The sequence below is a fragment of the Bemisia tabaci genome, chromosome 2, assembly GCF_918797505.1.
Source record: "Bemisia tabaci chromosome 2, PGI_BMITA_v3".
NCBI lineage: Eukaryota > Metazoa > Arthropoda > Insecta > Hemiptera > Aleyrodidae > Bemisia > Bemisia tabaci.
Window position 1 is genome coordinate 20,346,015 of NC_092794.1, and position 15,742 is coordinate 20,361,756.

The following is a 15,742-nucleotide window of genomic DNA, read 5'->3' on the forward strand; positions in this document are numbered from 1 at the left end:
ATAGAAAATCTAACGGTTCATTAGAAAAAATTGCTAATTGCAAAGGAATTATACCTGAGATGGCTCGATACGATTTCTTAGCGTTGAACTTTCGCCGATTTTATAGTGCCCAGCGAGACATAGCTTTCTTTTCAGAGCCTTCTCTCCCGAAGTCTGATTTCTAATTTATTAGTAGTTCTGGGACCTCCTCCCCCCCCCCCAAAAAAAAAAAAAAAAAATTGTCCTCCGAGTGCCTCTGGAAATGCCACGAACGCAATTGCGACGGACATCAACAATTTAATAAAGTTCCTCTATTGTCTATTTTTATGGCAAATTAAGAGAAAATATGTTTGTTTTTCGGTAAGTGTAAGGGGGTTGTTACCTTTTGTGAGCTAACTACTTACGCCAATAAGATCAATTCGGTCGAAATTCCCGTGCTAAGCCCTGATTTAGGATAAAATATTTTGGAGATGATCGTTTTTGTGCTCCTAACGAGCAATGTGAAGGTCAAAAAGAAATTCAGCCCCCCCCCCCCCCCCAATACACATGAATTATGAACATACTTATTGACAAATTGCTGTCGGAAGTTCCCATATAACATACATTTCCCGCTTCAGAGCACTTTTCTTCAGTGAAACCACGAATTTTCTCCCCCAATACTCCCTTAATACTAAATATTGCTTTTCTGCGTATTTGTTAAGTTTCTTAAACAAATGGATCTTTGTATAGTGCTGGTCCCAATCGTGTTTCTGACATTTTTAAGGAAAGCGATTGGCTTGAATACTATTTTGCCCCAAAAATTCATCAGTACACCTTGACTATTCCGCTTACTGTAATATCATGCTCAGCGAGTGCACCATGCTTAAGAGTGTCGACTTACCCAGCAAGGATTATAAAAAAGTCAAGCCGATTCCAAGAATCAGCTAAGTAGGTGCCTTTGCCATAAACACCCATGGCAATCATCTTGATGGCCATTTCTAGTGCGAAGAAAGCGAAAATGAAGTCATCAAATAGCTGAAATCATGTAAAGAAAGCAGAAAGCAATGATATCGAACGTGAATAGTTAAAATTGAATGAAAAAGAATATAGAGATGAAAGCAAGGTTTGTTATATGTTTCATCATGTTTGTTGAACAAACCTTATTCTAGATACAAGGTAAATTTTAAACATGTTATATATCTAATTAGATAAGAGAGTTAGGAAGTTTATAATTGAGATATGAGTCCAATAGCTAAAGCTTAGCTTACACATCTCAGAAGTAGCATTGAAACTACATACATTATGATATGATAATAATCCTCTCATCAGTCATTCTGAATATATCCTTCTATCTCTCTACTTACTAATGTTTGTTACATTTTTATCTTATGATCATTTATTTAAATATATTTAAGTGTAGGTATATACTCTGTCTAAAGTTTTGTAGGATACAGGAAGTCAGGATTAAATTTACTCTCAAAGGAGAGTCGTATGAATTGCAACACTCTGCAATTAAACTGTCTAACAATTCCAATTCATAGCATGCCATGCAAAGTGCATAGGTCGACTGGCAAAATGTATCACTTAAGTTAAACGAGGTATTATTGAAATATACCACTCAGTGGTGTAGGCGCACTTCGATATATATCGATATTTCCCCATTTGAAGCTATGGTAAAGAATCGATTATTAAGGTGTTCGTTGCGAACACCCTGATAATCGATCCTTTTCCACAGGTTTAAATGGCAGATCAATCGATAGATCGCAAAGCACGCCACGCCACTGATGCCACTCGAGAAAAATCCCTCTTGAATCAAGCAGAATATATGCTTATCTTACTTTAGTTTTGTAGAGTTTTGCCAAAATGGGAACCTAGCTCCCCCTACCCCTTCCACCGAATGATCCAAGGGGGCTAGAATGTAGCCCCGGCATCTAGTACATTTAGCACGACATCTGAGTAAAGTTTTGGTCCCAAAATATGGGAGAAGACTGGGAGCAAAATTTGCATTTTGGGAACAGTCTCATTCTGCTATGATAGTGCGAACTTTATCAAGTCGAAATCCATTTTCCTATGATGCCATTTCTTCATCATGAAAGCCACGTTGTATGGGTTTTCCTTCGCCTTTGATTTAAGAAAATGTAAAAAAAATGGAAACGAAAAATAACGAAAAGTTCAAAAAATCAAATTAAGTGAAATACGAACCTGCAATATTTGACAGCGGTTTGTGACGCACTCGTCGTCTACGCAGGGCTGATACATGCCCAACGTCACGCAGTTGAGGAGAATGACCAGCATGCTCACGCGCTCAAACCACGTGGAGAAAGTGAATTAAGGAAAAATTGGCGAAGTTAATTTTGAAAACGGAAAATATTAACAAAACTTTTAATGCGTAAAATTTTAATAATTTCTTAAATTATACAAAATACAGTCTTGAATGGTTTCATTTCGTTCTTGCTAGTGATCAGCATATTTTAAAATAAAACGTTTCTTTAAAGTATTTTCTTCAATTAACATTTTCCTATTTTGAGACATGATATCTTTAGATATATTAGAATATCTGGGTGACATTACCAAAAATAGACCTCGAATACAAGTTTCACGCAGTACTTAATTATGGTGCTGTCTGCATACCTTAGGGGTCGGCGGTCGGCCGCTCATAAAATACGTGACGATAAATTCCGGATTTTTACCCGCCCCCCCCCACCTTGTAACGATTTTGTATGGCATGACGCTCTCCCTGACCACCCTCCTCACTACCCTAGAGCATTACGTCCCCTACTATTCTAAACACAATTGGCTTCGATAATCTGTTAGGAACTCTTCGTGTAGTTATCAGCATTTTCCTCATGAGCAGTTCTTTCGCATCTACTCAAAATTGCCGAAAGGATTCCAATTCTCAAATATAAAGAATCAAAATCAGTAATGGACAGTCACAGCTCCATCTTTACCCTACCCTCTGTGTCTAGGTGTTTTAAAAAGTTATGTAGAGCACCCACTAATTGTGAGTCGCATTAAATTAAACGGTATTTTTCACAAATCGCCCCCGGGTAAAAATTGTCGATAGGAGCTGTGTTTCAAAATACCATTGGAATTCTTATAGCCGGCTAAAGAAGGCTACAGAAAATCATCCAGCTGGCTGTAGAATGCGGAGAAAGTCATACGGCCGGGCTATACGAAGCGATAACAAATTATGAAGCCGGGCTATAGTTCCTATCGCCGGGCTTTACACTTTATCGCCTGGCTGTTGCTTTTTCGCCATCGATTATAAAAGGCTCTAAGAAATTGTGTAGAGATTCGTGTGCTTTGGAAATCATCAAGTTTGATACGGAACAACCTTAATATTTACAAAACACACATTATATTTTCCTATAATACATTTTTTTTTCATCAATTAAAATGAGAATAATCCATACAGGATGTGCAAACCTTTCAAAATCATGAGTTGAATAACGCTGACTCCGCCAGATTAAATATTAGAGCCTAACACAAAGCGGAGCGGCGACGCACTGGCGCCTACAAACCTAACAGGGATACTTCACGCATTGCGCAACGCGTGAAGTATCCCTGTTAGGTTTGTAGGCGCCGATGCGCGTGCCACGCTATGCGTGAAGTATCCCTGTTGGGTTTGTAGGCGCCGATGCGCGTTCAGCGCTGGCTGCCCGCCTTCCGCGCCGCAGCGTGCCACGGCGCTTGAAGTAACTATTTCACACCAGAGGTATTGCACAGTATCATACGAAACTGAAGGCGCTCTAATATATTACGAATGGCAGGCATCCATCAAAAATACGGAGCTTTTCTCGCAAAATAAATCAAGATACTACGGTCCAAAAAGAGAGCAGTAGTCCAAAAACTCACTCAGTCCTAGCATCCGTAATTAGTAACGTTTAGCATACACTTTATCGCTTGGCTGTTGCTTAATCGCCATCGGCTATAAAAGGCTATAAGGAATTGTGTAGCCGGCTATGAAGCTAAAGGAAATCTAACAGCCGGCTGTAGGTCTATGGTATTTTGGAACACAGATTTTACTGCCAATTTTTACCAGGGCCAGATTGTAACAATCCTGACAAATCTTTTGTCAGCTAGTTGTTAGATTTCTTAAGGCATTTTAACTTGTTAATCATAAATTTTTACTAAAAAAGCTACCGTATTAAGGCGTCACCGTGTTGCAATCTTATTTGCGATGCCAAAAGCATCTTATAGCAAATAAATCAAGGAGATGATACAGTGTTGTCAAATTTACTGGAATCTATTCAAGAGATACCACAAGAATCCCTCCTTGGCCCTCCCGTATCTTCAGATAGAATTTCGGTATCTCAGGGTATTATTCATAAAGTAATTGAATTTAAGAATTTAAGTTCCTTATAATAAAATTAGAGAGACTAAGGCTCCTTAGAGGGCTAAGTTTTCGATCTTGGGAGTCAATTTAGCATCTGTTGCAAACAAATTCCAACGGTAGTACAATGAAGATTTCCACCATATTTATCAGAGCTAAGTTTGGAGTCATGCAATACGATATTGGGTCGATTTACATAACCTTTATCCTAGGGCTATGAGTTCTCAGTCGGAATCACTCGCAGAAACGAGCCCGAGAAACAAGGAACATGCAACCTGAAACAAATAAAACACAAATCAAAAGATGAAATTTGATTGACAATGAAGGTAATGAAGAATTTGCAGTGAAATTAAATGAATCTCATGTTTAAGTGCAAACCACCATGTGAACAAAACACGAGTATACCCTTGATTAACAAATTGAACAACTATTGGATGAGATATGACATAATGACCCGATCTGCTAAAATACTTGTGTTTATTAAATTGGAAATTCCGCGAGATGACATCACTAGGCGGCGCATTTTCTCACTTTTAAGTATATTCTTATACATTTTCCCATATCAGAAAAAATATATAAAAATACAGCGAAATTCGCTATTTTAGCACTTTCAGGTGAAGCTATAACGAATGTGCTCGCAAATTCTCCATTGGAAGAATATGAAAACTTGGAAAGTAGACGCACGTACTTTGACCCCAAAAAAATGAGTACTTTAAGGTAAATATTGCTAATAATGGCTGAAAATAGCCGAAAATAGGGATATTAAGTCCAGAAGCAACAGGTGGCCGACGACGCCATCTTGACGGGAGCCGGGGTGGAAGGAGAGGGCATGAGTGCTGCTAGGGGATTCTCGGAGGGAGGGGGGGGGGGCTGGTGCCCTCATGAGGCTGGTAGCCCTCCCCAACGAAAGTTGTGATCGCGCATGTTGCCACTCACTACCAAAAGACGCCCGTTTAGATTAAATGTACCTCCACCCCGCCTCCGCAATAAAATTTGTCTGAATACGCCTATGAAGAGAGGGAAGAGGAGGCTGAGCTGTGTCTGACTTTTCGGGCAAACAAACGATGTATTTCTCACGCTTGGTCACTCAGGGCTAGGACGAGGAGCTGGTTTTTCAAATTCAGCTCATTTGTTTAGAGGAGGGGAGGGGAGGGTTGGGGGTTGAAGCTGTGGCCGTTCATTAGCAGCCACTACCACTGGCAGACATCATTAATCTCTTTCTGGTGCCCATCACTTAGGTCGCGCTTTTGACAACTGCACTGTGATAAATGTTCCCGACGCTGGGTTCAGTGGTGCCGGGTGGTATCGGAACTAAACTTGGACCTGAAAGCTTGAGCTAGTGTTTAATCCCTCAATTGACTTCTCGAAAGAAAGTGGAAGTTTTTTATCACAGCTTTGAGCGCCCCACGAGTGCAAAATCGCTGCGAAAAAAGGAAATAAAGGAGGAATCGATTTCCTCTCCGAAGCATCTTATATTTCGATAACATGAGATGTTTGAAGATGGCGCACGTCCTATAAAGTAATGAACAACATATGGTCATATTCGTGGTAAATGTAACTTGAATATTTTCTTTCCAACTATCTATTTGGACAAGATTTGCCATGGTCGGTGTATTTACCGCCCTTAGGCAGTCGAAGTTATGCTGTCCCCTACCTTCCGTCCCCAAGGGGGGAGGGGGGGGTCAAATACCATTGATTTCCAAATTTCGACATTGTACAAGGGAAAATTTCGCGTCTTGATATCCCACTAATATGTGCAAAAGCGCATTTTGTATTTTTTTTTAAGCGGGTGTTGTAAGCCACCACCAAGCCTACAGTATCAGCATCGTTGTTGAAAATATGCAAGTTTTAGGTTCGAACAGAATGTCACCAAGACCTATGTCGGCTTAACTTGTATTGATTAAAAGTTAAGAAGGAAGTTGGGAGAGAGGCCAGGTCATGGGTCAGTTGCGCTGGTCGCAGAATCGTGTTTTAATGCTTGATTCATGTAGATTAGCAAAAATGATACGATCCGTCCAAACAGCAACTTTCTACGTTGAATATGGCCCGGAGATATCACGCTTTGAAAAAGTCGGTTTATGACGTCATCCACCGCGGTAGTGATACCCTTGGTTTCTTCCACCATGCTTTCATCAGTCAGGGAGATACAAATTTTCAATGCTTACTCGATTTAAAACTCTGATGAAGCAAGGTGGAAGAAACCAATTAAGGGTGTCACTCCCGTGGTTGATGAGGTCCATAACCGAACTTTTCAAAACGCGATATCTTAATTAATATTGAAGGTAGAATGTTGCTGTTTGGACGGATCAAATAATTTTTAGCTAAGCTACGATAATCAAGCATCATAACACGTTTTGGTGATCAGCGTAACCGAACCATTATTTTCCAACTAGCTCGAGTTCATGCTTGACATGCGGGTGGATTTTGTAAACTTGTGCGTAACCCGCAAGAAGTGGTCGAAAACGCCAAAAAACCCGTCGATAATCGGCAAACATATGGAGCGGGTCAGGGAGGTAAAATCGAGCATAGGGGTAATCAGCATGTGACTGAAAGATTCCCTAATGCCCATCGCCCAGGGGCTTTGGGAAGATGGTCTCATTTTTCACCCCGCGATTAAGAAATTTCCCATCCATAAAACTTCCTGTCGACCTTATTATTCTCTCAAAATGTTGCGGTTTCTAAATGGTTTTTATCGGTTCATAAGTTCGAGCCATTTTAAGTGCGCAGATGTTTCCCACCGCCTCTCCATGAAAAAATGTCATTTAAAACCATATGTATAAAATTAAGAGTACGCTGAATTATTGTCCTTAAAGCCCAATTTGCATGAGCATTTGACGCTTTGGAACAGTCATGACAACGTCGGTAAAAAAAACTTCCAGGATTACAGGATTCACGGATTATTTTCCTTTCAAATTAACAATTCTTTGGAGGGGAGCAAAAACTATTTGCTCTTCTTGGATACTTTTTAGATAGTTATGAGGAAGCAACATTATTACAATATACTGTAATTGCGCTGGTTCCATTTTGCTAAATGGACGTATTTATGCTAAAAGGAACTATGTGTTTAGGGTTTGTGTGTAACATAGTTCCTTTTAGCATGGATGCATCCAAATGCAATCCAATTATTATGTACCTAGCTGCTCTTATGAAAGAGGGAGTTTCAATGCAAGATCCAGTCCAGTGTTCTTGAATAGAGCTGTTCTCTTTCAAAAGAGCAGCTATATAATCCTTGTAAGAGCAGCACTATAATGTAGGTAAATGAGAAACTTAGATTTTGAGAGAATCGGCCGGACAGAATTCGTGAAGGAATGATAAACGCCAGTTTTCAACGAGTTGCATCAAGAAAGAGGAGGCTGTGAGTATGCAAATCGTGATGCTCGGATACGGAGGCGTCACGGAGGGGTTGAGGGGGATGAAAAGTCAGAATGCATCGATTGCCCCAACTTCGCAACAGGTGACGCGGTGGGACGATGAACTTACAACCTGCAGCTCGGCATACGCAACCCACCTCGCAACCTAGATTATTCCCTTCCCAGCGCACCAAATTGTGCCGGTAACCTAGAGTTCTCCGTCGAATGACTGTTGCGCTTCTTTACACTCTTTTCAGAACTTACATAATGCATATTTTTCTGTTTTGAGGTAGGTTTTCCTATTATTTAAAGAAATGGCTTCTATACTTTTTTGCATTTTTAAATTACATAAATTTTATTCACTTGATCTTAGCAGCTCATTTTGACACCACTGTATTTACGAATGTTTAAAAATTTATTCGCAGACTGACACTTTGAAAGACGTAGAAATTCCAGGAAATGAAGGTGCGATAAAACGAAATAAACAAGCGGAAAGGTCTACAACGTAAGTTAATGTTTGGAGAGCAAAGAATATACACTGAGCTTGCTCCGAGGAATCTTAGAAATATACTCTCAAACTGTCTGAAAATAAAGAATTTTCATTGTATGCAAGACTAGTGTCGGAGAGGAGCTCCGAAAATACTCATCGGCGGATCCAGTAATTTGGCAACATTGTTTTTCTCCATTTAAACCTATGGAAATATATCGATTCTTGTAGGGCCAGGTGCTCCGACAAGAATCGATTATTTAACATAAGTTCAAATGGTGGAATCCGGTGTTGCCAAATTGCTGGATCCTCCTCAGAAAATACTTTATGACTATTCAAGAACTACGTAAGCGCCATTTTGGCCGACCTTTTGACCCCTCCCCTCGCTCCCCGTTTGTAGGCCACCCGTAAGCCAGCCTTCCATCCCCTCCGCCTATCACAACAGCTTCCTGATGTTAATACAAGTGCCCTACATATTTATGCTCTGTAAAAACGGTTGGTATTTTTGCTAAAAAGGCCGCAGCTCGTTCAATTCCTTGCGAATTGAGATTTGAATTTTTTGGAATTAACATAATTTGATTTCCATCCCTAAAAGTGACTTTATGTTAGAAATGGCGTAGAGGGCTGAAATTTTCTATACGTATGAAAAATATTGTATGTTGTAGCACCTGGATGTCAAAAATGTGTCTGCGGATCCCAGAATGCTGCCTTGCCTCCCACGCGGTTAAATTTGTATTCACAGGCTCTAAAGTTGACTGCGGGGCCGTAGAGGTAGCATTTTGGGATCGCCAGACACATTTTTGACATTCTACGTGCTAAAAAAGCATATTATATTTTTCAGTGATCACACCGTACGCTTGTTTTTCGCCATTACGGTCAGAACAAAAAAAAAAAAAGTGATTCGCTCCGGCCCAAGAAGTTCCCTTGGGTCATACTAGTTGCTCTTCGTGCAGACCCTCATGATGAAGTTCTATGTGACCGCGGTTTTTATGGGGTGGTTTATTCACTAACGGCCTTGTATCCCGCGGGAGAAACATTATGACCGACTTTGTAGGTGGGAAATCTCGCTGGGAGAAAAGCCGACCCTCGTGTTTTGGTGGGGGGGGGGGGGGGAGGGCTGGGTTCGGTGTAGGGGTTTCGGGTCGCGCGGCTGCTTTCCGATATATCGATTGATCTGTCATTTAAACCTATAGAGAAGGATCGATTAACGGGATGTTCGCGAGGAGCACCTGAATAATCGATTCTTTACCATAGCTTCAAATGGAAAGATATCGATGATCGATCATTCACGCCTCGCCGCTGCTACTGAAAACCGGACATGCCCAGTGGCGTGGCGTGAATTGCGATATATCGATTGTCATGCCATTTAAACCTATGGTAAAGAATCGATTATTAAGGTGTTCGCTGCGAACACCCTATATATCGATCCTTTTCCATGGGTTTAAATGGCATAACAATCGATATATCGTAATTCACGCCACGCCACTGGACATGCCTCGTGTGCCTCGTTCCTAAATCCCGTTTCGGATAACTTTTCCTTTTCCGGCGTATGCGCGGAGTTCGTATTCCGTCCATACAGCGAAAGAGGAAACGTTATCTGAAACGGGCTCTCGTTAGGCAATGTTCGGCGTCGGTAGTTGAAACAAATGCGTTTGTTCTTCGCGAACGAACGAAATATATGAAAAGAAGGAAGTATATGAGCATGTGAGTAAACATGGCATGATGACTTTACGGCACTGCTAAGGCAAAACGCCGTATGAACCAGCAGGCGTTGCCAAATTTCCCTTATACAAATTTCGAATTTTCATGAAAATCTGTAGATTTTCTCCGTCAATTTTTCACAGGATTTTGTTCGTAGTTTGATGTGAAAATTTTAAGGAAAAATATTCATGACTTTCCTCATAAATGAACATTTTATCAAAGGAAATTTGGCAACTCCCGAATGTTCATACGGCGTTCTTCCTTAACACGGCAGCATAGAGCTGGCGAGTTTTTAATTTCAGTTATATTGAAATATCACTCATCACAGTCAAATTTCAAATTAAATATGGACGACAACCTCCCAAACCACGTATCTCTGTTTATGGCGTTGCAGACTTCCTGTCATATTTTATTGTTTAAATTGAAAACTGCATCGACGGCAATTTATAAAAACTGCCATGATTTTTCTTCCCTGTGCGAAGAACATTCTGTGCAAACTTCAAGTCTGTAATGATGTTGATTCGTTCACCTGTAAAAAAAATTCATCCGGGAGTGGATATTTCTACACACAGCAAACGAAAAACGTGGTTTGGGAGTTTATGGACGATTCAAGTAGGATGTTCAATAAATGTCTATTAGTAGCATCAAATTCTAGTATAGTTATTGTCAAAAATTGATTATTTCTGGTCTTGCTGTTTCAAGAAAATTAATCTTTTAGCGGTGAATTTGAGAACCATCCTTCATGGTAGAAAATGATGAGAGAGAAAATAAAATGGACGTAGTTCTACCAAACAGACCTATGTGGAAGTGAGAAATATGGGGTGTGCTCGTTAGTCTCTGGCCGTAAGAGTGAATGAGAATAATAAAGCGCCAGTGACGTCAGCGGCAATGATGACGCCCGCGAGCGAGGGGGAGATGGTCGTCGGGGCGCTTTAACTCATGAGCCCTGTCCACAACGCTCTCTTGCTATGCCCGCGGCTCATGAGTTCCGCACTCAGCTGCACATAGGTCTGTTTGATAGAATGCAATATCCCGCTTTTCCAATTCTTCAAAAGGAACCACGCCCACTTTTACATTGCTTCTTATGCAGATTTCTAGAGCACACCCCACATTTCTCATCGCCACATAGGTCTGTTTGGTAGAAATACGTCCAAATAATGATAAGGAAGCCTCACTTGATACACTTTTTGCTAGCCTCAAACATACATCGGCTATAGCAAAACTCCATCTACAAAACGCGAGGTTTAAATAGGGCTCCGATCACAATGTATAATACAGAGTTTTCAGAAATGAAATTTCTAACGTCAATTTTACAATTGTATGAATTTTGTCAAATTGCTCCATCGGATTATCAATTTATGAAATCCGCAATAGATGATACCAAATAACTCCTCTCAAAGTTCTGTCTTCACTCATTAAAATTTTTTAAAATTTGGTTTCGATCTGTTGATTTGTTACGAACTGTTACCACTGAAATCTGTTACCTTGTCTGAAATTAAGTTACGGCCTTTGTTATTTATACTTTGTGACCCTGACGATGATGCGCTTGCTTCAAAAAGCTTCGGTCAAATTTTATTGATGAAATGTAAGTTTTTTAGAAAAATGTTACATTATTTCTAGCACTTGGCTACACTTCACATCATCTTAAAACAATTTTTGGTCATCAAGCCAAGCGTTGGGATTCGTCGATTTTTATTCTCAGCGCTGCCGTTAACTCATATCAGATAGCTGCTGAGCCTCGCAAAAATTTGTAAGTTGATGGCCAAAGTGCAAAACCAAGTATCCTCATGCGATGTTTCAAAATTTCCGCTTCTATTTTTTTTTTTTTTTTTTTTTTTTTTTGAGGAGAAACAATCCAACTTTATAGCTTGAAATTTATACAGAATTTTATGCGACAAGGGAATAAAAATCAAAGAAGTTTTTCAAGAAATTATGTTGAATAGTTTTCCGGAGAAAAAATAAGGCATAGCAGAATATCTGCAACGTCGCAAACGGAGATACTTGGTCTCACACTTTGGCCATTGATATATGTCTCATTGCCGTTATGGAGCTCAAGCTAAAGAGCGCAGTCCGACTGTGATATCTCAAGCGTATAACAGCGATTAAAGACAAGGCAAAAGAGAAAAGATTTACTTCTGGCTAGTCTCATGACGGGAAGGGAGGAGAAGAGATTAGATGCCCAATTTGGCTGTGGAATTCATTAAGAGTTAAACTTAACCCATTTTGAAAGAGGGTGTAAACACAAGGCGTCATTAAGATAAGGTTCCGCTTAATCAATCGAGGTTGTTGCCATATTGGGGGCCACTCAAATATCACGTAAACCATTTTGGCCGACTTTTTGACCGTCCTCCCCCCCCCCTCCATCTCCCTATGAGTCACCTGTAAGTCAAGCCCTCACCCTCCTCTTTTGAATTACATGAACCTGGTTTGACATTCCCTCAACTCTAAATATGTCTAAAAACACTCAGAATAAAACCTGTAAAATTGGTGGAAAGAATGATTGGACGTATTTCTGCCGAACGAAACTTAGATGAGTGGGGAAGATGGAGTGTGCTCTAGAAAGCTAAATAAGAAACAATGTTAAAGCGGGCGTGTTTCCCCTTTGGAGAAATGGAAAAGCGGGATTTTACATTCTGTCGAACGAAACTATGTGCCAACTGAATGCAGCACTCATGAATCATGGGCCGTGCTGTGATAATTAAGAGCGTTGTGGACAGGGCTCATGAGTTAAAGAGACCTATCCCTGATTCCGTCACTGCTGACGTCACTGGTGCTTTATAATTCCCATTCATTCTTATGCCCTTCGACTAACGAGCACACTCCTTCTTTCCCACCTGTCTCCGGTTCCGTTTGGCAGAAATACGGCCAATTTCAGTGTAATATATAATCTTTTTAAAGTGGGGGCTTTGTGTAAGATTCGACCTAACTTCTCCCCCTTCTAACCATGTAAAACCCCGCCGTAAGCCAAGCTCAGACCCCTTTTCTTCCTAAGAGGCTTAACGTAATACATGAACGGCCCAATTGCTAGTGCTACCTCTGCCAGAATGCTGAGATACATACTCTTGATAAACGGAACATCGAATAGACTCATATACGAACTAAAGACACATATGGTTTGTACGTGACTCGGTTTCAATGACATACTTATTTGGAAACATTTCAACCTCGTACAAGATTAATTTAGGCGCTATGTGAGGGGACAAGGGGGAGCGTCAATAGCGCGGCGTGCTTTGCGATATATTGATTGATCCGCCATATAAACCTGTGGAAAAGGATCGAAAAACAGGGTGTTCGCAACGAACGCCCTAATAATCGATTATTTACCTTAGCTTCAGATGGGGGAAATATCGATAATCGATCATTCACGCCTCGGCTCTGGGGAGCGTATGTATCAGTTGTACTACTTACAGTTAAAAGATGTATTTACTTACGTATCAACGACAACGAAGGTTGATAAATATTACGGAAGTTTTTACCTGTGAACAGACGAAAAAATCAATGGGTTAATAATCAATGTAAAATGACGACCTAATATCGAGTTGGCTTTTTGTCGTTGGGAAGGTGTAAAAATGAAAAGGTTACTGAAATCGAAACACAGAAGTTTTCCGAGGGTTGCATGTACCTCAAATAGTACTGACGTCAATCAATGCTGCGCTAGTGTCACCAAAATCAATGTATTGCCAGGGTGGCTACGAGGCTAGCCCTATGTAATAATTTAGGAAGGAAGGTCAAGGGATGCCTTTGGAGGAAGAAAGGATCTAAAAATAAGGAAAATGCCTCGCAAAATCCATAGATATATTTCATGGCCCTTAATGTATTGTATCTAGTTTTCTTGTTTTGTTTTATTTATTATTATTTTTTTTTTTTGAGAGATAGAAAGACATGATCAGACATTAAAACAAATTATCAATTGTTCACCAGTGGGGTGTGGAGATCTATCGCAGGACGACAGTGGCGTGGCGTGAATTGCGATGTATCGATTGTTCTCCCATTTAAACCTATGGAAAATGATCGATAAACAGAGTGTTCGAAGTGAACACCTTAATAATCGATTCTTTATCATGGGTTTAAATGGCATAACAATCGATACATCGCAATTCACGCCACGCCACTGCAGGACGACTCTGAATGAGTATTTTTTCGAGTGTAGCGATGCGTCTGTAGATTTGCAAAATTCGATTAGATTTGAGCCTTTGAAATCCATCAATCTTTCAAAACATAAGGAGGGTTTCATCTACGTATAGGTGCTCTGCCCTGCTAAGGAAGAACACCGTATGAACATTCGAGAGTTGCTAAATTGCCCTAGATAAAACATGTATCTTCAAAGAAAATTGTGAGTATTTTTTCTTGAAATTTTCAAACCTTCTAGATGAAATTGCGAACAAAACTGTCTGAAAAAATTGAAAAAAAAATATTAACGATTTTCCTTGTAACTTAGGTTTTTATTGAAGGAAATATGGCAGCGTCTGATGGCTCATACGGCGTTCTTCCTTGGCACGGCAGTGCTGTGGTCCGGTTTTCTCTTTGTTGCTTAGCGCGGTTATTCACCCCCATAGCGCCCGCCCCAGTTCCCGTCGAAGTCGTAAAATTTTCTCGGGCCGCCTCCCAATATTTTTGAGGCCTCATGAAATACACTTTTGGGTTTTAATAAGTAACTCACATTCTCGACCGATCTTATATTTTCCAGTGAGGAATTCTTCAAGCTTGGCTGTATATCATTTTAGTGAATATGTTTGTGAGGGTTGTTTGATAGCAAAAATACCTAAGTAAAGAGAAACTTGAGAAGGAACGTTTACTTGATTTTTGTCAGTGTCTTACCTAAGATTTAATGTGTGAACTTTAGAATAGCTTCCTTTAGATACCTCATCATTGAAGCCTTTTTTTTATCTTTATTTATTTTTATTTTTTTTTTATGGACTCAGTCCACTGATGCTCCGATCCAATGTTCTGAGGCAATCAGCAACGTAAGATTTACTTTCTACGAACTGTTTGTCTTACCTCGCCAGGCTCTAAATCAAGCGTAGGTTGATTTACATCTCTGACTGGTTTTTTTTTCGAACTCTTCAGCGAAAAAAAGTGCAAATATGTTGAGATGTGCGCTGAAGGTATTCTTGCGGTGACCATGAAACAACTTTGCGACATTCTTAAATCTTAGATCAGAAAAATTAGGAGCGGAAACCCTTATTTCAGGACGGCAACGTTGTTAATTTAAACAATCAATACATTATTCGGAAAATTGACAATGTCGCGATAAAAATCAGTAATAGTTTAATGTAGCGGCACTAGACAACACTGGTTAAGTTACGGTGTAAGAGCAACAAGCAAACAATTAAAGCTCCTTCAGTTAGTGTCTAATGCAACGAACATCATACTCTCAGTTTAACTCCTGGATGCAACTATTCGGGCTTAATGGATGTCCGTATTGCATACGCACAAAAGAGAAGGCGTTTTGACTGTCCCGGCACTCATCACTTCACCCGCGGCGCGACGTCCATAGCGAGTTTCACCGCAAGGATCCAAAAAGATAGAGTTTCTTTCAATTCTTCGTTTGTACTATGGAAACATCTTATAGACACGAATAGTTGCTCTACAAAACTAAGATACTCTTATCCTTTGCCTGCGTGGGCGTAAAAATTTTCGTGTCTGACAGATGTATTCGTGGTGCAGACGAAGAATTGAAGACACTCCGTCTTTTTGGATCCTCAAAGTAGTGCAGCTCACCTCGCCTAATGCCTTTGCCAATTGCCTAAATGTAATATAATCCAGCCTGTTCACTCGACATCGCAAAATATTTAGATATGTCAGAGTGATTTTTAGAGCTTGTTTCGACCGACTTTGAGAAACAAGTACCCTTTGTTTGGATTTTTATAATTAGGAAAACAAGCGTTTGGTCGTTTAAGTGCGAAATTCTCA

At 40.2% G+C, this 15,742-nt stretch overlaps 1 protein-coding gene across 2 annotated transcripts in view; it reads right to left on the reverse strand.

Annotated features, from left to right (window-relative positions):
- The window catches only part of LOC109043598 (Ca[2+]-channel protein alpha[[1]] subunit T), a 370,781-nt gene that overhangs the window by 72,606 nt on the left and 282,433 nt on the right, over positions 1–15,742 (reverse strand). For both annotated transcript variants that reach the window (XM_072296890.1, XM_072296891.1), the window contains exons 3-4: positions 2,161–2,272; positions 860–993 (exon numbers count right to left, since the gene is read on the reverse strand). In XM_072296890.1, coding sequence (XP_072152991.1) covers positions 860–993; positions 2,161–2,272 — 246 coding nt within the window. The remainder of the gene's footprint in view (positions 1–859; positions 994–2,160; positions 2,273–15,742) is intronic.